We start from the raw sequence: 24,013 nt of genomic DNA on the forward strand, positions 1-24,013 counted from the left end.
AGGCATATGCACAGAGAAAAGTTCTAAGTACTTTAAAAAAGTTTAACTTTTATTTAAATAAGTTGTTCTTTCGGTCATAATAAAATGCCGGGGAGGTGACTTTACAACCCTGCAAACAGTACATTACTTGTTTTTCTCTGCACCAATAATCACTCCTTTATTATTTTTCTTGTTGCTTTGATGCACATCATTACACACATGGTTTACAAATATTTTCCTAAATTCATTCTTTGTGTCTCTCACCATCACAAAATCTCGACTTATGTTTTTGCCATTGTGAAGAGAAGGGGGGTCATTTCTAAAAATGCAACGACAAAACGCCTGAGCTCCTTCTTTGTGCTGCATCCTTTCTTCGTTGTGACTTTTCCACCTTGTATTCTGCCTGTAATGCAAATGATCTTCTATACAGTGCACACACTTCCCCATACTTAGAAAGACTCCTTTTCAGTTTAATTGTTTTTATTTTGACATTTTTTATAAACTTATCCCTTTTCTAACTCCACTATATCTGTGTTTCTACCTGGGGGCTGGTTATACAATGTCTGGTAATCCGGTTTTCTGCTGAAATGAGTATGGAAGTGTACCGGTATTTCCAGGAACATTTCATCTTGCAAAAGCAGTTGTGGACCACATGGATAGGCTTCACAAACCCTCCTGCATCCATCCCTAAGACTACAGCTTAAGAACGACTGGACTAGTACATAAACACGCAGCTTACATCAGAGGAGGGAGTCATGCTATAGCTGCTAAGGTGATGGTGACACATATACCTGGTGTGTGTTCCCAAAGAAGGCACTAACCTGCGTCACAGCTGCACCTGGACTATAGACCAATCACGTAGCAGGAGCCATCTGAGGGCTGTTATTAATAATAAGATCATGCTACAGACAGTAAGTCTCTGTTAACTCAACTTTTATCCTTGCCTGTCGACAGGGTTGAAGAGGACGGCGGTGGCTGCCATAGGACAGGATATGACGAAGATCATGGCGAGCAGCTCTCACTGTCTCTTAGCCAGGGTGCCAGACTGCATTCACAAGATGCTCCAAAGGAACGCTGGTGAGTGGTTTAAGTGATTATGAGAGAGAGTGAGTGAGTGGGTGGGAGGGGGGATAGACTCTTTAGTGAGTGAATACATGAATCAATGTGTATGGGATAAATCGTAGTGGGGAGAATAGTTACCTTAGTCAATGAATCAGTGAATGGGTTATATAGTGAGTACTGATTAGGTGGGTACAAGAGTAAGGGAGGAAGTGAATGTGAAGATTGGTCTAGGAGTAAACACATTAATTTAAATGTGAAAGACTTAGTACATGAGAGATTGGATTAGTGAGTAGGTGTGTGAGATTGCGAGCGAATGAGAAAATGCATGCGCTGGTGCTTCAGAAAGTGTGTGAGTGAACATGTAAGTGAGGCATTTTGTCAATTTTTTGCAAGATGTTTTTAGCAAGGTTTGGAATTTACCTCATGCATGCTGGGCTTTAAAAGAGTTTTATGAGATACGCCATCTAGGAACATAGTTTTGCAGAACTACCAATTGAGGACTTCAAAATGTGGCCCTGCTGTTCATCAGTGGAGCTGCTCCTTGCTGTTTAGTCCAGGCTTAGTCCCAGATGTACTATGACTTTGCTCTGTCGTAAACTGAAACGAGGCAATGCAAAGCATTGTAATGGTATATACTTTCCAGTGCCGAGGGTACTTCGTACTGGAAATGTGTGCTTTGTGTCATGAGGGCATTTCTTAGGCACATCAGTGCACACACCGAGCAACCTACGCCGCTGCTCACCTCACACAAGGTAGCTTAATGAGCACATATATAGCTCTCTGATGTTTTTCCCCCCTCACGCAATGCAGCACAAAAAATGAATGTAGCACTGCGTTGCATGAAAAACTTGTAAATATAGGCATAAGTGTTGGTAAGTACCCCGGAAGCAGAGGGCATGGGCGAATCATTGTCACTGGTGCTGGTGATACATCAGTGAAGGCCAGGCAGCTCACCCCACTCACTCATGCACTCGCCTCCCCTGGTGACTGGCAGTCAGTGGGCATGTGAGCTATTGACTTCAAAAGGGCCGGTCTTCAGTGTCGCCACAAATATCTTTAAATGCTGAATAGGTTTTGTTGTTTCCTTAGCACAACTGTGCGATTTCCAAACAATCTAAAATACAGTAGCAATAATTTGATCTGCTGCTGAAAATATTTTCTGTTTGGTCCCACAGGGGTAGACCAAGCCACCTCCTCTTCCATGAACATGAAGTATTCCATTACGGAGCTGTTCTACGTGAAGCAGGGAGAAGCTGCCCTGCAAAGGGCTATGGGAATCCTGCAGCAGCAGGACGGCTGGCAGACGGAAACCCAGAAAGTAAGTGATGCCTGCTACACACAGGCCAGACGAGAATCAATGTGCGTATTCAAGCTGTTTAAGGAAATGCGCGGAGAGAAAATGACTGCCCAAGCTTAATAATATGTTCTTCTAAGTAGGACAACAGCTGCGTTTGTTCAGTGCACAGTCAGTCGTGGAGGAGATAGTAGTGGAGAATGAGGCTCTAATATACTATATGAAACAGTAATATTCGCAGGGAGTGCAACTATTTGGTGCCAAAAGTTGACAGAAATGCAGTGCTGAGTACTTAGTATCGTCAGCCTTAACCCTATATTTCTTATGCAAAGAGGGTGTAAACACTCATAGGTTCTCACACAAAGCCAGATCTATTGAAATATCATGACCAGGCTTACTGTGAAAACCTCACACCAAATGAAACCAGATGCAAACAAGGTAGAATCAGGATACTACATGAAGATGTGGAATTACCAGGAAACATTTTTCGTGGCTTAACCTCGGATGGTTGCCCTCACGTTGTAATTAGTCCTGGGAGGTGTAACTCGAGTATATATCAAATGCAAGGCTCTGCTGCCTTTCGAGAATGGCTGACTACGTCATTTACTGGCGACTCCCACTAAGTATGGCGCTGTGCAATGTTTTTATCCTTCACGCTACAAAGCGCCGCTGATTTTCTCACAGGTGTGTGTGAATTTTAGTATATCTGAGCCCCTATTTACAATAAGGTAGAAATGTTAGGACAACCACAAAAAGAAAAACAGACAGAAATAAAAAATACATTTTCCACAGTATGTTCAGAAATGTCATGGCCTCATAAAGATGCGGATGTGAAGGACATTATTTAGTACTATTCTTCGAATTTACTTATGAGTGCACAAAGGGGTATTTCAAGAAAACATTCTGTACATAGCAATAGTGTCACAATATCGACAGTTCAATACGACATTATCAATTGGCGAGGGTGTGAGTGGATAATGGATTTTGACAGATAACAGCAACCTGCATAAAACTATTATATACATCTATTTACAAACAAATAACACTTTAAATGTGTGCTGAGGACAAGAATTATGGATTGTGGGCTTGTTATCCACACGTTATCTTCGGTGTGTCCTTGCATACTTAAAACTTTCAGACCAAGTTCAGAGCAGTCTGGGAAAATCAACAAGAAACTTAGCAGACTGTTAACATACTATAATTTACAAAACAAAAAAACGAAAGTATGAATGCAAAGTAATCCCTTTTGTTTGTGTCAGGATTCTGAGAATGCTTTAAATCCGCCTGGAAAATTTGTTATGTAGCTCTCCACAGCATGGGGCATATGTATGAAGCCATTTTCCCGTCTGCAAACGGGAAAAAGCCTTTTAGGCCCGCGCACAACAGGGAATCGCAAAATTTGCGATTCCGTATTCTGCGAATGCATTTAAGGAATCGCAAAGTGCGATTCCTTAAATGCAATTCTGGAAGCACCCAGGGGCCCCATGCATCAAAACAAATACCGGTCGCAAACGGGCATATTCTCAGGATCCGCCCCTTTGCCACCGGTATTTTTCCATTTGGGATGCTCAATCCCAAATGCAAAAATCGCAATTTAAGGAATCTCTAAATTATGATTCCTTTAATTGTGATCGTATTTAAGGAATCCCAAATTGAGATTCCTTAAATGCAATGCATGAAAGTAAAAAAAAATTGCGATTTCGCTAATAGGCGTAGCAAATTACCATGAAGTTGAACTTCATGGTAATTTGCTAAAACTTTGAAAAATGCACTTTTGTGCATTTTCCAAAGTTTCATGTTGCGCACACACATGCCCTTAGGGCATGTGTGCAACATATGTGCAGAGATAAATTTCAGGGGTGCAACAGGGTGTCAGGTTGACGCCCTTGCAATTGCATGAGCACTTTGCGAGTACCTACTGGTACTCGCAAATTGCTCATGCAATCTCTACTTAATTCCTATGGGCCTGTAGGCCCATAGGAATGAATGGGACAGCATTCCTTAATTGCGACTAGCAATTTGTGAGTAGCAATTAAGGAATGTTTAGGAATCGCTATTTTTATAGCGATTCCTACATCCATAGGCATTTGCGATTCCTAAATAGCGATTCCTTAAAAATCGCTATTTTGGAATCGCAAAAGCCTACGTTGATGCATGTGCCAGCAGGTTGTGTGATTTTCACTTTAGAAATTGCAAATTACCACCAACTTCAAGTTGTTGGTAATTTGCGATTTCTTTGAAAAATGCACTTTTTTGTATTTTTCAAAGTGCCATTTGGCGCACATACATGCCCTTAGGGCATATATGCGTGCCACATGTGCACACATGCTTATTTCAGGGGTGCAACAGGGTGTCCTTTTGACACCCTTGCATCCTTGAAATTGCATTCACAATTTGCGAGTACCTAATGGGTACTCGCAAATTGCGAATGTCTTCCCGTTCATTCCTATGGGCCTCTAGGCCCATAGGAATAAATGGTAAGGTATTCCTTATTGTGAATCGCAATTTGCGATTCGCAATTAAGGAATACATAGGAATCGCAATTAATATTGCCAATCCTACATATATTGCCCTTTGCGAGGTTTTAATAGCAAATCGCAAAAATGCGCTATTAAGGACTCGCAAAACGCTTTCCTGATACATATTTTCCCATGTCTCTTATCTCCTCTGTAAATGACGAACGTCATTGTGCGTGAGAGCAGGTCATTTTTTGGTTTACTGCAAGGTGGCCATAATAGTGCGGATAACCACAATGATCTGACCAAAACAAAGAATCATGGGCCAGATGTAGCAAGCAAAATAGCGTTCGCAAATGCTGAAATTTGCAATCGCAATTTAGTTGTGTGCTATGTTGGTAGGCAAATACCTACTTGCAAAATAAGGAATCGCAAAAATTGCGATTCCTCATTTTGTGCAAGAATTTAGAGAATCGCAATTTGCAGTTTCGTAAGTGCTATACTAGTAGGCATCGCAAATTGCTATAATGCCATAAGCAATTGCAAATAATCACCAACTTCAATTTGGTGGTAAGTTGCGATTTCCTTTCAAAATGCACTTTTTTGCATTTTTCAAAGTGCCATGTGGCACACATACATGCCCTTAGGGCATGTATGTGTGCCACACGGGGACACAGGCTCAATTCAGGGGTGCAAATGGTCTCCTTTTAGGACTCTTGCACCCTTGAAATTGTGTGCGCAATTTCCATTTATTCCTAAGGGCCTCGTGGCTCATAGGAATGAATAGGAAGCCATTCCTTAGTTGGGACTCGCAATTTGCGAGTCATAAATAAGGAATGTGTAGAAATCGCATAAATTATTACCTACCTACCCAACACCAGAACATGAGTTTACAACATAAGTATTTTGAAGATCTTATGACGGTATCCTTTTACAATATTCTGCTTTCATAGCCACTGTTCGTCAAAGGCAGTTATTTCGTTCTGTCAGTGTTCACATAAAGCTACATTCTAGTCATTAAAACAATGCTGTTTATCTCTAAGGCTAACCTAATTTACAAAATCACAATAGTTTAATAATTGAAAACGAATTTAGGGATAAATATTATGTTGTGTAAATGCTCAAATTTCCTAAAGATGAAATTAACCACTCTGCATGCTCTGGCCTACATATCTTCATCAGTCTTTTGTCCCTATTTAGGAAAATGGAGACTGGGTGCTCAGCAAAGGTTTTCCTACAATTGGAAAAGTCTTTCGAGCTGAAGCCATTCTGGATTACCCGGCTGAGGCCCTGTACCACCAGCTGTTTGAGAAACTGGAGCAAATGGGTGACTGGAATCCTACAATCAGTAAAGTAGAGGTGAGTGGAGCCTCTGTACAGCTATGTTAGAGGTCTTTGAATTCAAGAAGGAAACTTAGTTACTAGGTGGTATGAAGTCTATCTTGTCAGTGATGAATATGGCTAGACTGTCTTCAAATTTATATTGCTGCACCTTATACTATACATGCAATGAAGATACCATTGAAATATGATTGATGTTCTGAGCCAGTAAGGAGCAGTTCCAAAGTTCACCAAACTATATCCTTAGATTCTTCAAGACACCTTGAGGTCATCGTAGAAAGGCGATGTTACTAATTTCTAGCCATTGCTTCTGAATTCAAAGATCTCTATCAGCTTCCCAGCCTCTTTCTCTGCCTCCTTTGTCAGTATTTCTTCCTCTCTCTTTATTTCTCTCGTCTCCCCTTTCATCACTATCCATTGTGCTTTCTCTTTCTCAATCTCTCTTTCTTTTTCTTTCTCTTTCTCTTCCCCTTTTTTCTATTTTGATCTCCTTTTCACGCTGTCATTGTAAACCCTGTAATTCTCAGTCTCTCCCCCTCTCTTTTTTGCCTTCATTTCCCTTTTCTCAATCACATTCCTTCTTTCTTCCTCCCTCTGTCTCATTTTCACTATCTTCCTCTCTCTCACTCTCTGGATATCTCTCTTTCCTCGCTTTGTATATATGTATATGGTATTTCTATAGTGCCAACCTAGTCAATAGGCAGTGGAGAGCTGTACATGGTCAACGACAAGCATTGAGTCAACTAGTAAGAGGAGATGGAGCTGGGTTTGTCTGTCTTAATGTACCCTTCTCTCTGCCTCACTATCTTTCCCCATCTATCTTCTTCTGTTCTTTGTCCTTCTCAGTGAGCTTCTGAAATCACATTAGCTCAATATCTCTGTATGGACAATGTAGGAAGAAGTGCTTATCAGTTGTTTTGCTCCCCTGCCACACTGGCTTCAGGGTTTGTTTCCACTTTTCAACTTCTGTTTTGGTCCTCCTGCTCTGAATTTTTGTTCGCTGGGCAGCAGTGCTTATGTGAGGGATATGACTTTCTATGCTTATGTTGTTTTAGTTTTTTATAAATTATTGAGTCTGACCTTCCTAGGAGGTCTGGTATTGATATTACATTTCTAGATGGTGATGTTATTTGCACTGGTATTGTAATTGTAATTGCATTCATATAGCAGTTACTATCCCTGACGAGGCATTGACGTGCTTTTCGGCAAGTAGCATGCAATTCCAGAACCCAAAAAGGATAAGGGATGAATTAGTATAGGGAAATATGAAGGAAATTTGAGCAGTGGACATGTGAGTCTGTTAGTTGGATTGAAAAGGATAGTGGAGGGATAGAAGATGGAAGGCTCTAGAAAGTGTTTATTTGGAAATCATAGTAGTAGGAGGAGGTTTAGAAAGAGCTAAGGAGAGATGGAGGGGGAAGAGTCTCTAGAAGTGGATTAGGGAGAAGGATGAGGTATCGGATGAGTCTAGGAGAGATATATGAGGGAAGGGTTTAGAAAGGCTTTTTTGGAATATCTGAATAGTAAAAGAGGTTTGAGATGATGCAAGGAACAGTAGAGGAGGAAAGAGTCTAGAAAGGGTTATTTTGGGGGTCACAGTAGTAGAATGGGGTTTGGGATAAATCAGAGAGTATAGGTATCGGATTTATTGATTGAGGTATAGAGTGGGAAAATGGTTGTGCATTGGAGAGGATAGTAGAATGAAGTTTGGGATGAGTCAGAGAGTGGAGGTAGAGGATAAATTGCCAGAGGTATAGGGCGAGATATATGGTAGTGCATTGTAGATGCTGAATTAGGAGTCAAGTAATAAATACAAAGATACAAAACTTCATGAAAGGTATATATGTATAAGGAAGATAATATATCCAGATTTAAGTTGTATTTAATATACTCAGACTTTGAAGTGTTGCTGTACTTTAAGCTAATTTATTTCTTTTTGTAACTTGTTTCTTTTAATAATTCAATAGTGAAGCAATTGTAAATAGTCATGATAAAAATGTACTTTTTTATGCAGTGACCTATATAACAGTTAAGCATAGAATAATATAACCAAATGTAATATGTACATTTGTTAAGCAGACCTAATAAATATCTATATATTTATAAACATAATTATTATACACATATATACAAAGGAATACAATTATTTGGACACGGACATAGAATCCACATAAATGCTATATACACAGGGATAATATGTACATTTATGTTTCAGTATGGTGGTTATGTTGGGAATAGCCAACTCTTGAGTAGTCTTCTGAAGATAAGCTAGTTATCAGTAGATCGTATGTTTGGGGCTAAAGAGTTCCATAGTTTTGCTGCTTGAACAGAGTAGGATGTGCCACCTATAGTTGTTTCTTGTTTGGTGAGATTTTGAGGTGAGGTGCCAATCTAGAGCTGAGGTTCCTTTGTTGAATGTATTTGGTGATTTTATTGCTGATGAAGAATGGCCCTTTTTTGTATCTCTTTGTGGGTGATACAAAGCAGCTTGAACATTGATCCTCTGGCAACCTGTAACCAATGTAGGGCTTTCAAGGCAGGGGAGATATGGGCTTTTGACTCTACATGTAGGAGTAGTCTGGCAGCAGAGTTCTGAATCCGTTATAGTCTTTTCATAGTTTTTAAAGATGATCTGTGGTTGAGGCTATTAGTGTAATCGAGTTTAGACAGTACAAGTAGAGATAGTAGCCCAAATCTTGTGGGGAATTCCCAGGTGGGGGAAGAGTTTTTATAGTAATGAAGCTTGTTCTTGCTAGTTTGCCCACTTGGGCATTCATTGATAGCTTGGAGTCCTTGGTAATTATGTGGTAACTTACTTCATTGGATACCTTAGGTGGTGTTCCCAGATCGTCAGGCTAGGTGGGGAATGGGCATCATTTTTCCAATCGCCAAATGGATGTATTTCCGTTTTGGAAGCTTTCAATTTGAGATGGCTCCATGTCATCCACTGATCAACAGCTCTGAGGCAACTAAATATTAGTGAGTTTCTAATGTCTTTGGGGCTTTCCAGTTTAAGGAGTATTTGTGTGTCATCTGCATAATTATAACATGTGAGGTGAAATTAATTGATCAGTGCCTGTAATGACTTCATGTAGATGTTTAAAAGCATGGGTTATAGGATAGATCCTTGAAGGATCCCTGCTTTTGTGAATTACGGTTTGGGTGAGAAAGGGGGTTATCAATGACATTGGTTCTACTATGAAGGTAGGCTGTGATCCAGTCGAGAGCAGTACCCTTTATGCCGAATTCATTGAGTCTTTGTATTAGAGTGTCATGGTCAACTGTGTAAAAGGTACCTGAGAGGTCCAAGATAAGTAGTGCAGCAACCTTACCCCAGTCAACTGTGTTCTTAAGGTCATCCCAGATGGCAACGATGGCATATTCTGTGCCTCTTCCTGGATGGAATCCTGTTTGGAAGTCTGAAAGTATGGAATTAGCTTCAATGAATTGTGACATCTGAGCGAATGCTGCTCTTTTTTTTATCAGTTTGCGCAGGAAAGGTCCATTTGTTTAGTCTGTAGTTGTCGTCATTAAGCAGGTCCAAGTTGGTTTTCATTAGTAATGGGCGTCTGTGTGACATTTTTAGGCTTTCTGGAAATATTCCCATAGTTAAGGAATTTGTAATTTTTCTTACTGGTTTGGCAGCAGAGATAGTTTGGAGCATTTTCTTGAAGGTTTGTGGTGGACACGGGTGAGAAGGGCTGCTGGTAGGCTTGCTTGCTTTGACCAGATCTATAAATTCACTGTGTGATATTTATTGAAGGAATGCAGAGGCTAAGTTAGTCTATTCATGGAGGTTTTTTTTGGAAAAGGGTCGGTGCTGGTGCCTTTCCTTTGTTCTAAATAGGAGTCCAACGTGTCTGTTGTGGTTGTGTGATGATTTACCAGTTTGTCTGTGATTTTTTGAGTAATGTGATCAGTTTCTCCTAGGCAATTTGGTTTACGAAATTCGGTGAGTATTTGATAGAATTCTTGATTTGCACATTTAGCATTTTAAATTCTATCTGAATAGCATCTTCTTTTAAACTTTTTAAGTTGCCTGTTTTCTTTTGTCCTGTTTTCCTGTTTTTAGTCATAGTAGGATATCAAAAGCTTCCTTTAACCACTCATAATGGTTTTAAACAGAATGTATTGTGCCTAGATATTTTTTGGATGTTAGTTGTGTTTCTAAGTGTTCAAAACTGAGTTTGTTCCACAGTCAATAAGTGGATGCATGTAAAATGGTTTTAGGTGTATTGCTTTGTGTTGTTTTATGTTGAAAAGCAAGTAAATGGTGGTCTGACCATGTGACAGGAGCAGTTGTTTGAAAGGTAACTAGTTCTGTAATTGCAAAAAATTACATCTAGGATGTGTCCAGCGATGTGTGTGAGTTTGTGAATGATCTGATGTAGGTTAAGTGTGTCTAGGCCAGTGATGATAGTTTTCGGATGAGGCATATTGGGTTTGTCAAATCAAATGTTAAGGTTTTACCAAGAATGCATAGATTGGAGTGTAGTGTTATCAGGTTCAAAACTGTGTCTAGAAGTGTGTCTTAGAATGTTGATTTGCTAGGAGAAGGTCTGTAAAGGAGTAGGAACTTACAGGAGGAGGATGTTGTTGGGTTGCATTTGGTGAAGAGGGCCTCACAACCTTGTATGGAAACTGTGTTAGCTTTAGTGAAGTTTAATGTTTGCTTGAATACAACAGCCAGGCCACCTCCTATTTTCCCTATAGTATTTTGTGTGATAGTTTGATAGCTTAGAGGAGTTACTACATGCAACACTAGAGCCATGTCATCTCCCAACCATGATTTAGTTCTGAAGAGTAAGTCAGGTTCTGTGTCAGTGAGGTCATAGATGTGATGCTCGTTTTTCGAGACTGATTGAGCATTAATTAGTTGGCAGTTTAGAGAATGTGTTTTGGTGAGGGTTGACTTTTTTGTAGAAAAGTGAGCAGCATTTTGTGGACTTGAAGCAGGTGTGTCCTTAGTGCTGTTATTAGCTGTATGAGGATAGCAAAGGTGCAGCACTTCTGTATTGTATTTGTTAGATCTGTGGGTCTCTAGTTGGCAATGGTATTCACCTTTGTCCAAACAGGGAGCCTTACTTCTAAGTCAGGATAAGGGGATACACTCCTTAATAACCCCTTCTCACCCCCTTGGTAGCTTGGCAGGAGCAGACAGGCTTATCTCAGAGGCAGTGTGTTAAGCATTTGTGAATACACACAGTAAAACAGTGAAAACACTACAGATGGACACAACTCAGGTTTTATAAAAATAAGTATTCTTTATATAGACTTAACACAAGACTACAAACGACAAAAATCCACAATACTACACTTAGATTGCTTTAGGATGATAAAACGTTGCACAGTTCAAGGTGATGATAAATGCGACAAAGTTCTCAACAATGTACCTGGATGCGTAACGCAAAGTAAACAAAAGGTTCGCAAAAGGGGAGATGCGTCGGTTCCGTGATCCGTGGGAGATGATGCGTTGGTCCTCAATGCTTGCGCAGAGTAGGGGATGCGTCGTGATCCTTACCGGTGCAGAGGTGATGCGTAGATTCTCGGCCTGCGGGCCCGTTACGGTGCACAAGATGGCGCATTGATGCGATGCTATGATCCGGATGCGATGCGAGAAGAAGGCGCCCTTGATGCGGTGATGCGATGACGATGCGTAGATGCCCTGGCAGCCTTGCGACGACTCTGTGCTTTAGAGCCGCGACAGGCCCTCGACATGCTTCTCCGGTGATGCGATGGCGACTCTCTCGATGGCGTCACGCTTCTCCGGTGATGCGACAGCAGGCAGCTTCGATGAACACACGCTTCCAGGGAGATGCGGCAAAGGCTCGCTTCTCCGGCGATGCGACGATCTAGGCTGCGGCTGTGACACGCTTCCTCTTGGTGCATCACGCTTCCAGCTCACAGCGACACGAAAATGTCTGAAGTTGAGAATTCCCAGCAAGGAAATTCAGAGGGGAGCTGGAGATGAAGTCTTTTGTCCCTGAGACGTCAGCAGGAGGGAAGCACAGTTCAAGCCCTTGGAGAATATTCTGTAAATGATGAAAGTCCTTAAAAAGTTCCTTCTCCTTTCCTTGGCAATGAAACAACCACTGCAGGCCATCCCAGCAAACAGCACACTGGCAGAGGGGCAGTAAACCTCCTGCAGCTTCCTTGGTTCTTCCCCTTGGCAAAAGGTTTCTTGTTCCAGAAGTGATCTCATTTCTTGGGATCAGGGTCCCAATGTTTATACCCCAAAATCATTTCTTCTCTGAAGGCAGAGGGGCCTCTGCCTAGTCCAAACCAGTTCCTGAGCACTTTGTTTACATGACTCTCTTCTCTTCCTTTCACTGTGCAGGGCAGAGACATCAGCCGCCCCACAGGAGGTGTTGCCAGCACAGGGGAGGGAAGATACAGCTCTGGAGGACTTTGTTGCCATGATTCCTTCTCTCCTTTCACAGTCCAGGGCAGAGACATCAGGGAAGCCACAGGAAGTGGGGCCATTATTGTAGAGGGAGGGTACAGCCCTATTCAGGTCCCAGGTGGAATTCCTCCCTTCCATCAAGATGCAGATCTCTCTATTCACCACTGGGCTACCCCAGCCTATCTCCTGGAATCCCCCAGCCCTGTCACACACAAACCAGACAAGGAATACACAACCTAGCAGAGGCAGGCCTGGACAGTTAGGCAAGAAAATACCTACTTTCTAAAAGTGGTATTTTCAAACACAGGATATTAAAACCAACTTTACTAAAAAATGTATTTTATCATTCTGAGTTCAGGCATACTAAATTCGAATTTCTACCATGTTCCCTGAGTCAGTTAGGATTATAAGAATGCAATAATCTAACTGCCCATTCTAGCCTATGGAGAACAGGTAGCCTTCAATAGTGAAAAAAAATGGCTGTAGTTCACTATTAGGACATGCTACGCACATCAGAGCATGTAGTACCTTATACTTACAATGCACCCTGCCCTTGGGCCTACCATAGGGGTGTCTAATATGAAGCAAAGGGAAGGTGTAGGGACTGGCAAGTGGGTGCACTTGGCCAAGTCGACAAGCAGTGCTAGACTGCACATATGCCTTGCAATGGAAGGCCTGAGACACACTTTACAAGCTGCTTCTGTGGTTGGCACAACCAATGCTGCAAGCCCACCAGCAGCATTTGATTTACAAGCCCTGGGCACACATGGTGCACTGTACTAGGGGCTGACAGGTAAATCAAATGACCCAATCATGGAATCACCAATTAGTACACTGATTAGCAGTGGCACAGTGCTCAAAGCATAAAACGAGCAAAAACATATCAAAACAGAGGAGGCAATCCGTCAAAATGGAAGGGAGACTCACGCCAATGATGCCAGGTCTAACATTATTCCTCAGGCTAAGAAGGCATTTTTATCTGCGTGTGTAGGTTGTTGAGATGGTGGTTGAGAGTGAGTTTGTGAGCTGTGTTGTTTTTTTCGAGTAGCCTTGTTGTATAGTAGACATAGAGATGCAAAGTTTTGAAGAGTGGCCTGTTGTTTATTTTGTTTGCATCTGTTTAGGGTAGAAGGTGTGTGAGCTAGGGTTGGAGTGCAGCCATACGGGTCATGTTATAAGGATGTAAGGCAGTTAAAGGAGGTTTGTGACAGAAAATATTATGAGCCAGAGTGTGCGAAATATCTTATTGTGCTGGTGTGTGTGTGTGTGTGTAGTGTTTTGCTTTTCAGGAGTAGTAAGATGAGATGATGATGTAGTTGTCTTCTGAGAAGTAGATGTATGTAAAGTATTGTTGGTGAGTCGAAGCTGAAAAGGTAAAGTGGTGGTGATGTGTTTGAGGAAAGAGGGCATGTGGTGTGTGAGGTGATAGACAAGAGTTAAGAGTGTTTGTGTTAGATTTGATAGATGGAAGAGGTAATATGTGTGGTTGAGTAGAATGTAAGGGTTGTGTGGGTGTGTTTTTTACTGGTGCCCTTGTCCTACCCGCCCTTAGCCCTGACGCTTGTGCTAAGACCCCCTGAACCCTGAGCGTTAATAGTCCTAGTGACCACATGACTCCTTTGGCTAATATGAACATTTGCCCTAACCAAGCACAACTCTAGCCCAATGCCTTAGAGCCAATAGTAAACCAAGCCCTTACAACAAATCACAGCCGTAGTCCCAGCAGCCCATCAGAAACCAAACCCTAAGTCCAATAGAAACCCTGGCCCCAAAGACCAATTAGAGCACCAGACCTATCAGCCAAGCATGGACCTAACCCTAAGCCCAGAAGAAACACCAGATACAGGAACCAATCAGAGCCTAGATGTAACGTTCAATGGCAAACTTATATAAGGAGTGTTTTACCTCAAGCACAGGTTGATGGCCGGGCGCAGTGAGCTGCTCCTGAAGAACAGATTCTCCTTAGATACAGACAGGCTCAATCCACACTTTGCTGGTCCTGGTTCACCCTGCAGGTAGGCCCAAATCTAAGCCACTTGAACACTACTTTTTGCGCACTTCGACAAATCCATTTTTCTAGGCAATAACAAGGGTTACATACACTTTCCATAATCAGTTTTAAACCTTAAAGCAGATTCAGCAGTGTCCTAAATACACACTGCTTAGCTTCTGAGGGTGTAGTTTGCCTTTTTAATTTTTAAAAGACCCAAAAGTACGAGGGTTGATGGGTTGCCCCTACACACCTAATCACAGGACAGGGTAACTTAGGATAGATTTTCATACAGTCACAAAAAGAAAAACAGCAATTTAAACAGTACCCAATTCAGAGAAACCAAGAGTTAAATTCAAACAGTTGCAAGCATAACAAAACACAGTTTTAACAGTACCAATTGCACACCAGACAAGAGATTAAATTTAAACAGTCATGGGTAGAAGAAACTACAGTTTTAAAGATTCAAAAACACAGCACAAGTCTGGTTCTTACAATCTTGTCTCTCCTTTGTTCATTGGGCTCTGTAGGGCACAGAACGACTGGGGCTACAAGATGGAGGTGTTTTTTGTGGGGTGCCCTGCACACACCTTAAGGGAAACTGCAGGTGGAGGGGAGGGCTCAGGGTTGCTTGGATGCTAGAGTGCCAATCAGGAAGGCCCTGGCTGATGGCCAGGAGACAGTGAGCTGCTCCTGAAGAACAAAATCTCCTTGTACAGACAGGCTAAATCCACACTTTGCTGAAGAAACCAAACACGGATTGTGTTGTTTCAGTTCTTGGTTATTGAGTGCCTGGATGGTGCAGTAAGTGTGCGTGTCTTTAGTCCCAAAATTATGATGCAACACTCTCTGAATGTTCGTCAACAAGGAGATATTGTCTTTTTTCACGTTCACTTTTTGTCTCGGGCTCTCTTTATCTGTTCCACTCTCTCGCTATTTTTCTGGCTTTCCCTTTGAGTCCATGTTTGTCTCTCTCTTCGACTCTTCAATTTCTTTGAAGCTCCTTAAAACAGTGTAGCTAATCTTGAGAAGACACCCCGCATCTTACATCAATTCAAAGCATATGTTTAGCCCAGGGCAAGCGCGGAAAAGGCAACGGATGCCTAATAAAACTGAAAAACCCACCATCAAGGAAAATCAAATCAAAATATGCCCTTTCCGCACAATCTGTGCCCTTTACTCACAAGCTGTGCTTACTACCGTTGAACTGTCAATACACAGAGCACACCAGAAACCAAATCTCACCATAGAGAACTGTTTTGCTACCTATATGCATGTGTGTTTTATTTATGGGTTCTGTTAATCCCATTTTCATCAGATCCTGAAGAGAATCGGGAAACACACCCTCGTGACCTGTGAAGTGACAGCAGAGACCCCTGGGAAACTGATCGGCCAGAGAGACTTTGTCAGCGTTCGGCACTGCTGGCGACAGGGCTCGGCAATTTACTTGGTCGGCACCGCCACCCTGTCCGATCTAATGCCTCCGAGAAGCGGACTGGTCAGGTGAGTGTGGATCAGGGGTTTCGATTCTTTACATCCAGTGGCCTTCCATCAGCTTCACAGCGTAACACAAACTTATGGGGCCTCTTCTGCCCTTGAAGGTCCCATATCTCACAGGTATTCATTGGTCTTGCGCTCAATGGCCCCCTCTGAAGAGTGAATGTGCCCTCCGTCCAGCAGGGGCCCGTGTTACATCCTGCGTATGAAAATAGGGTGTGGCCCTGCATAAAAAGCAGTGTTGGAAGTCTCATGCTTTTAGTGATAACACATATGGGAGTCCTAATACCGCAGGTTGTGGTACTTTGAGGGTACAGCATTACCACCCCACGATGAGTTGGAACAACAGGAATTGGAGTATTTCCGGAAGTCGGTGGTGGAACACATATTCCCACCTATTTTCCCCTCAGACACCTTTCCCCACCCACATTTAGCTTGGTTATTGAAGTGAAATGCGTGGGGGGGGGGGGGGAATAAAGAGTGCAGCATTCCTGCCTACTTGCATTACTGAATCACATGGTTACTCCTCTTACAAGCCAAGTTGGAAGTAACTCCTGACTGTAATGAGAGCCTTAATTGGAACACAACACACAAGAACATCCAGTTACTCTATGATTAGTCATCATTTTTTTTAATGTCATGATTTCCTTTTTTTTTAAAGGGCTGAAGCAGATCTGACGTGCATTGTCCTGAGGCCGTATGAAAGTGACAGTAAAAAGACTCGCCTCACCTGGATTCTGAACATGGATCTGAAGGTACAGGCATAGCACATAGTTGTGTGTTTTGATGTGTGATGGATCCAGTAATGGGCACAATCGCGTAGCAATGGTGCCTAATGTAAGCCAGGCAATACTCCTGCTGTGCTGTTATGATTTACCCTGTAATAATGTCCCTCGTAAATAACTGGAAATCCTCCTAACTCAAAACAAATTAATTTACCCCATTTCGCTGCAATACACACTCTCCCTCTCCAACTTTTCTTGTTACCTACCTTCACCTCACTGGGGCCTATTGATAAGTGCCATTCTTCATTTGTGCCTCTGCTCCACCAATCCTTTATGAACTGAAACCTACCGCTCCTGCAGTGAACTGCTGGCACCAGATTGCCCTAATATCCACAATGCCTTCATGAATTGAGACACACCAGTCTTGCACTGAAATTACTGGCACTCAATTGCATGATGCTTTGCCAGTCCTACAAGAAATGAAACATACTAGTCAGGGCCTATTGGCCACCATTATCCTTCCCCTCCACCATTCAAAACTAAATTCTCACCTACTATACTGTTGGCCATACAGCGCCATCATGGACCAGGTATGCCAGTCTCCCCCATTTCCTCTTTCATTACCCCTTTCATTACCCCTTTTGATAACTTACCAAACCTATATCACACCCCATTTATTTTCCCTGAGTTACTTTACACCATGAGAAAAAACCTTTGCTGGAAGTGTTCTTTCTGTCCCCCAATTTATGATCCTCCTTCATTCAGTCAATCGCCCTCAACTTTATGGAGAGATATGCCATTCCAACAGGCCTTGTCCTTCTTCCCTGCCACTTACCACACTCATGGAAAATCAATCTGGCAAAAAAACACAAAGGCCAAACACACCAGAAAACATCTTCTACCCCATCCACATCCCCACCTATTTCCTGAGCAGCAGTTCACCCAGCCTGTGGCTATCCATGCAACCATCTAAGCAGATACTTCCGCCACTGCCCATCTCCATGAGAATGGTGCTTGCCAGTCTACCTGCACCCACCATGACTTGCCTCAAGCCAGCATGTAACCCCCGCCCCTCTAAAATAAAACACCACCATTCATTATTCACAGCTGTATCAGACATCAGAAACCCCAAGGGACAGCTGAAAGCAGTCTGATAACCCCATATATGCTCACCTAACATTTCCATCTGTCAATCCCCATGTCTAGACCTCTCACTCACCAGCCCATGGCATGCCACACACATTCCAGATTCTACCCACCAGTACATGACGTATACTCCTCACCATACATTAACACATATCATTCACTTCACTTGTCCTTTCCCACACTTTACTGGCCCTGTAGCCCATTGTGATTTGCCACTATCATCTAACCCCCACCTCTCTCACACTTACTTCCTCCCTCTGAGGACCTGGCCTCCCCCACCTGTCCCACTCACTTTCCAACTCCACCAGGAGAGCAAGCCCACCAAACCCACCATTTCTCAAAGCCCTACACTACATGATATCCATGCTAATTTTCAACTCCACATTCACAGGCCAGCCATCTAATCTTATGAGCTCTGTCCCCAACTTGGCAACACCTTTTCCAGACAAAGGCCTCACAAAAACATACCTTCTCACTTGGACCTCACTGAACTCTTAGTGATATAGATCCTCCATTGCCCATCAACACCTTCAAGTGTCCCCAACAATCCCTGCTGACTATCCAGTAAATCAGCCAACAGCGTGGCATTTGCTCCCTTTCACAATCAATGCACTGTGGTGAAGAATGCCCTCTTTTTTTATTAATTGAATTGGCAAACCACTTTTTAACTTCGGATCATGCAAAATCCTTGGCGAAATGGCACACGTTCTCTCTCAAATCCTTCTTTTCACTCTTCCAGCTATCTGCCCATGCCGGCTGTATTCATCCAATCTGTGGGGGGTTGCATATCTGCGAACACTCAGTTGTGCATTTTGACAGTACTTAATTTGTAAAATATTAAGTGCCAGGGCTCTGACTAGGAGGCCACTGCAGTTTACAACACCTATCACCCTTGTCCTCGCTGCCAAAACAACTACTAACCATCTCTCTCGCATGTAAATGTGACAGTTCAGATTATTCCCGGTCCCCAAAGGTAAAGGAATATGATGGGAGGGGCAGGTATTACACTATTAATTGATATTGTACTCCTAAACTACCGTTGTTCTGCTCAACTCTAAATTAGATGAGCAGTGCCACCATGTGGTGGACTGTTCTAGGAATGGTGTTGGCAATTGGGTGCCATTGCTGAGCACCGGAAACCAATGAAGTGCCGGTGCTTAGCACCGGAAATCCCCCGCTCAAATTAAACACTGCCTTTTGATGTCAGGCATTTTGTGTCCTAAGATCCAATTTCAGTGTTGTGACTGGTGCTTGTATCTGAACTTCACTCTCATCCTGCACAAAAACAATCTCCCCGTAACGCAGGCACCCTTGCACCATGGTGTAAGGGTGCCTGTGCATGGCAGCCGATTGTGCGCCAGCGCAGGGGAAAGCACAAGGATGCGACACATTATTGTAAATATGTTGCATCCTTGTGCTTTGGAAGTGACTCAATGCAGCTCAGCCAAATGGCTGCCAGTTCAGCGCTGAGTCACTTTCTTGTAAATTTGGCCCTTTGTTTTTTTTAGTCACACCTTTGACCCAGCCCTCACCCCAGCGCAAACTCACCCAGCCCCCTTTGTGTGCAGCATCACAGTTCCCATACTTTATTTAACGCGCTTTTAACGCTGACCTCATCCCCAGGAACCCCACCCCCTTCCTGAAGCCACCACACTAATCAGTTCAAATAACTAGGCATGCTGACTGTGACCAAAAGCACTTACTTTCGCACCAGTTCCCCATTCCTGCCATAGTTAGTTAAAAAAGCCAGCAACTAATTAACTTAGTGCTCGTATTGATCACACTGTAATCAAAAAAGAATACAGTGTGTTAAAACAATGCGGCAATAGAACCATGCAAATGAACAAGCATTGACACTACTCGTACAACAAGTTATAGTCAGTCAGTGACAACATACATTTCTGGAAAAATTTATTTAGTCACTTACTGATCTATACCTAAACCCTGTTTAGACTCTGGGAGCAAACGAGAATGGGTACGGTATGGCCCTAGGCATTTCCCTCTCATTTTGGGATTTGAATCGTTCCCAAGAAAAGTCACACTTCCTCAAACACAAAACAGCGGGTCCAATGCCATAGCAGGATAGGAAACGTCAATGAACAAGTCAGAAATGTCACCTCGTGATCATGCAGCAAGGATGGTTACAGGTGCTCCTTGTCATTGCCATGCTGCCCCTATGTTACAAGAGCTACACCGGGTACCTCTCCATAAACGGGTGATCTTTCAGTCTCTTTGTATAGTTCACTAATCTCTTAAGGAGGCGGACACTATCTCGAAAAAGCTTCCTAGATGCGCCCCATATAGATATCTCCATTCTACATCGTCTGTTTCTTTTGCTGTTCCCCACTTACATGGGCGTCGCTTTGGTGACAGGGCTTCTCTGCGGGGACCCTTGCCGTTGGAACCATATCCACATAAAATGGAAACCATTTCTATTCTTCTACAATTCAGAATGTCTCACAAGCGTCTATTTTTCTCTAGGTTTTCTTTTCCTGACTCCTTTGTCAAGTTCCTGTGCTAGCTCATCTACCTCAATCTAGCACCAAGAGACTACTGGGTTATAGTGTGCTTATAAATCAGAAATAGAAATATAAGAACTGTCCCACAGCCCCTGCTATCCCCAAGTGGTCCGCCCAAACCGCTGTTACTGAGCAAACACCAAGCCCAACTCAATTCATTCTCGGTAAGCGGCAGCGAGCAGGTACATACAGGGTGGTAAGGCCCTTGACACCCTATACAACAACATGGGAATGCTAATCTCCTTTCTAAGTTTCACATATTGCCCGTAATAAAAAAGTTTTCCTCTGCATTAGAACATAACATATTAAATCACAAGGCAGAAATGCCATCACTGCTCATCTCCCAGGGTAAGGCGTTCCTCCCCCAGCATTTCTAGGCAACCTCCTTCTGGGTACCACCCTGGCTCAACCCTCAGTCAGCTCCAACTCCACTTATTTGTGAGACTGGACGAACCAGACACCACAGCACTTAACAGCACAACATGGTCAATGCATGTGCTTTTCCCCCCTTTTCCCTCCTCTTCCCACACACCCAAAACTACCCAGGGTAGCCCTGCAGCCACCAACCTGTTCACGTATACCTTAGATGGATTTTCCTCAGGCAGGACTACCCTACAAATATGCCACAGTCTGTCAGGCAACCACCACACCTCACTTCTGAACAGTTCCTAACAGATCTCTACAAGGCCACCTCATTTTTCTCAATTAATAAGGGAATTAAATTCACTTGGCATATGGCCTATGGTGAAGTGGGGTGGCCTACCTGACCAGTGAAATGGAAGCCAGATGCAGCTATGTTGCAGGTCGCTTACTCGTGTTCCTTCTGCCCCTTCCTAGACCCCCCTAAGCAGAGATGGCTGGCCCACCTTGATTCAAGACAAAGTCACACGAGGGCATGTGCAATGTTATTCCTATTTAATATAATGTAATAATCCCTTACAAAGTCGATTCTAAAAGTACATCAAACACATTAACATTATACTGTGTGATTTGTTTCCCCCAACCAATTGTAAAATCATGTTTTTTCTTTCCTGTTATAGGGGTGGTTACCAAAATCCATTATCAACCAGGTGCTGTCCCAGACTCAGGCAGACTTCATCAAACACCTCCGCCAAAGCCTCTCCATATCATCAGCCCAGGACTGAGGTTGTACCTGAAGAGCTCTTACCTCAAGTGGAGTCCTTGAAGTGGCGTGTTGTAAAAGTCTACTGCTTCGGGAAGCTAGGAAGGGCCTCCTTGGCTAGACCGTATGAGAAGCATTGATGGACCTCATTGTGCTACACTGTGGGAGAATGGAGCCCCTGGGCAGGTTTTACCAACGCCATGTCTGTAAAGAAGTAGATGGGGCCACAAAGCACAGACTGTGCAGAGGAGAAGGCCGGCTTTGACACAAACTCTGAGAAGTAACCACTGTGGCCTCCTGCATCTTATGGACGATTAATCAGAGATGTCTACAGGGTTAGGATCTCAGGGCAGTCTTTAATCTTCAGATGCAAAATAGGTGGCAAATAAGCGCCATTCAACAAGTTCAGGCAAGGGGCCAGAGTAATCATCCACTACTGATTACTCGTGTGAGGGTATGTTCCTTACCATACATTGAAATAAATTGTCTGCGACTTAAAGTTATTCTATTGAAAACTATGCTGCAGGCAGGGGCCATGGTCACCAAATCGGGGTTCCTTACTGGAATTCCATGTATTTATACTCTCTTCTTTGTTTTACTACTTCACCTGTAATTTATCATGAATATGCATAACTCTGCTAATTGGTTCTGTTTGAGTTTATTAGCTTGTATTTGCTGTAAGTGTTCCCTCAGCTATAGGCAGTACAGTAGCATCAGTGCTAAGGCATTTTGCACATGGTTCATTAATTGAAATAATTTATGCTCTCAGTGAAGCTAGTTTGTTCTATTCTAATATTTAAGATATTTATGCTGTGAATGCTTGCTCATCTCAACTGAACTAAGCTCTCAGATGAAAACTACGATGTGCAGTGTGAATAAAACTCATAGGAATCTCTTAAGTGGAATGTTCTTTCTTTGCAAGTTGGCTAGGGTGAACAATCACATTTCTTTTGTGGCAGTTAGAGAGGGTGTACTGTAACACCGTTCGCTTGTCTTATGCCCTTCTCTGAATTGTGCTTTGAGGGTCATACAATGGGGTTGTTTATTAATCTCCAGAAATCAAAAAAATTCGAGAAGAAGGTTCTTCACTTAGGCTCACGTTTCGAACTACATTGAAATTTAGATTTTAGGTGAAAATGCGAGTTTCTGCTGAAACTGGTTTTCAAAGGAAAGAAGAAATACTGCTTACGGTATAATCCCACGAGCAAACCCCCCAATATCACTGCCACCTTAGCACCTATGTCCGACCACGAACATCTTACACTGGTGAAACCCGCAGTAATAATCAGTCCCAGTGCAAGCACAGGCACTAAATCTTTCTCTGCTCTCTACGTAAATACCAGGTCAATCCGCAAGCATGCCCTTAAGTTATGGAGCCTGTTAGACAATGAACAACCTGACATTTGTTTCCTTTCCGAAACATGGCTCCATAGCCAAGCATCACCGGATATTGCTATAGCCTTCCCACAGGAATACCATCTTATCAGGCAAGACAGAGAGGGGAGGAGAGGGGGAGGCGTTGCAGTGGCGGCCAAGGCCCCTATTCATATTACCTTACTAGAATCCTTCTCGAATCCCTTTCTCGAAATCCTGATAGTCAACATCATGCATAACACAACTTCACTTGGGAGGGCTGCTCTGGTCTACAGACCCCGGGCAAAAAAACTAAATTTGTCAATGTTCTTCTTGACACTATCGCCTCCCACGTGTTAGCCACAGACAACATATCTTGATAGGAGATTTCAACTATCATGTGGAACTCACACATGATATTGACTCCTGTCATTTAATTACAACTATGGAAACCTTGGCATTAACGCAAAGGGTCTCAGGCCCCACCCATCGGGCAGGGCACACTCTTGACTAAATCTTCACTTAATGAGTCTGGGACCACGAATCACACAGAGACCAAGTCAATTCGGCCTTGGCGCAAATTGACACCGGAGGCCTTTCTGACCCATTTTAAACCTCCTAACGATGCTTCCAATAATATTGACCTAATGGCCAACCAGTTGGAAGCATCTATTAATAACACACTGGATAAGGTTATCCCTGAAACTAAAGTCAAAGTAAAAAGCATTGCCTCTCCGTGGTTTACGGAGGAGTTGAAAATAGAGAAAACCGCCAGTATATCAGCAGAAAGATTGTGGAGGAAAACCAGAACGCCAGAAAATCGCAAAAAACTACAAACTGATCCACTCCAATTATTTAAAAAACATAAAGGTAGAAAAATCTAGCTATCTCACTCAAAGAATCAATAAAGCGTCGCATTCCGGCAAAGAATTGTATAAAATATTGAATTAGTTCACTTCTCCGCAGGTGGAGCAGTCAGTATTTACTCCCACCCAGGAGTGGGTCAATGCACTGGCAGCCCATTTCGACAATAAAATCAAGTCGATTTACTCCACGTTTGCAGCCTCCAGACCTGATGTCACCCAAGTCGGAGAGGAATCTGCCCGTAACTCTCCTACTGAGTGT

General features: G+C 42.9%; 1 protein-coding gene across 1 annotated transcript; it reads left to right on the plus strand.

The window, feature by feature from the left end:
- The first annotated feature begins 944 nt into the window (after positions 1-944).
- LOC144753377 (steroidogenic acute regulatory protein, mitochondrial-like) lies at positions 945-22,303 on the plus strand. The gene is made up of 6 exons (XM_078641093.1): positions 945-1,056; positions 2,217-2,359; positions 5,992-6,150; positions 15,844-16,028; positions 16,684-16,777; positions 21,453-22,303. Exons 1-6 carry the CDS (start codon positions 972-974, stop codon positions 21,555-21,557), a joined length of 771 nt encoding a protein of 256 aa, XP_078497219.1. The 5' UTR covers positions 945-971; the 3' UTR covers positions 21,558-22,303.
- The last annotated feature ends 1,710 nt before the right edge of the window (positions 22,304-24,013 follow it).

The sequence above is a fragment of the Lissotriton helveticus genome, chromosome 5_1 (genome assembly GCF_964261635.1).
Source record: "Lissotriton helveticus chromosome 5_1, aLisHel1.1, whole genome shotgun sequence".
NCBI lineage: Eukaryota > Metazoa > Chordata > Amphibia > Caudata > Salamandridae > Lissotriton > Lissotriton helveticus.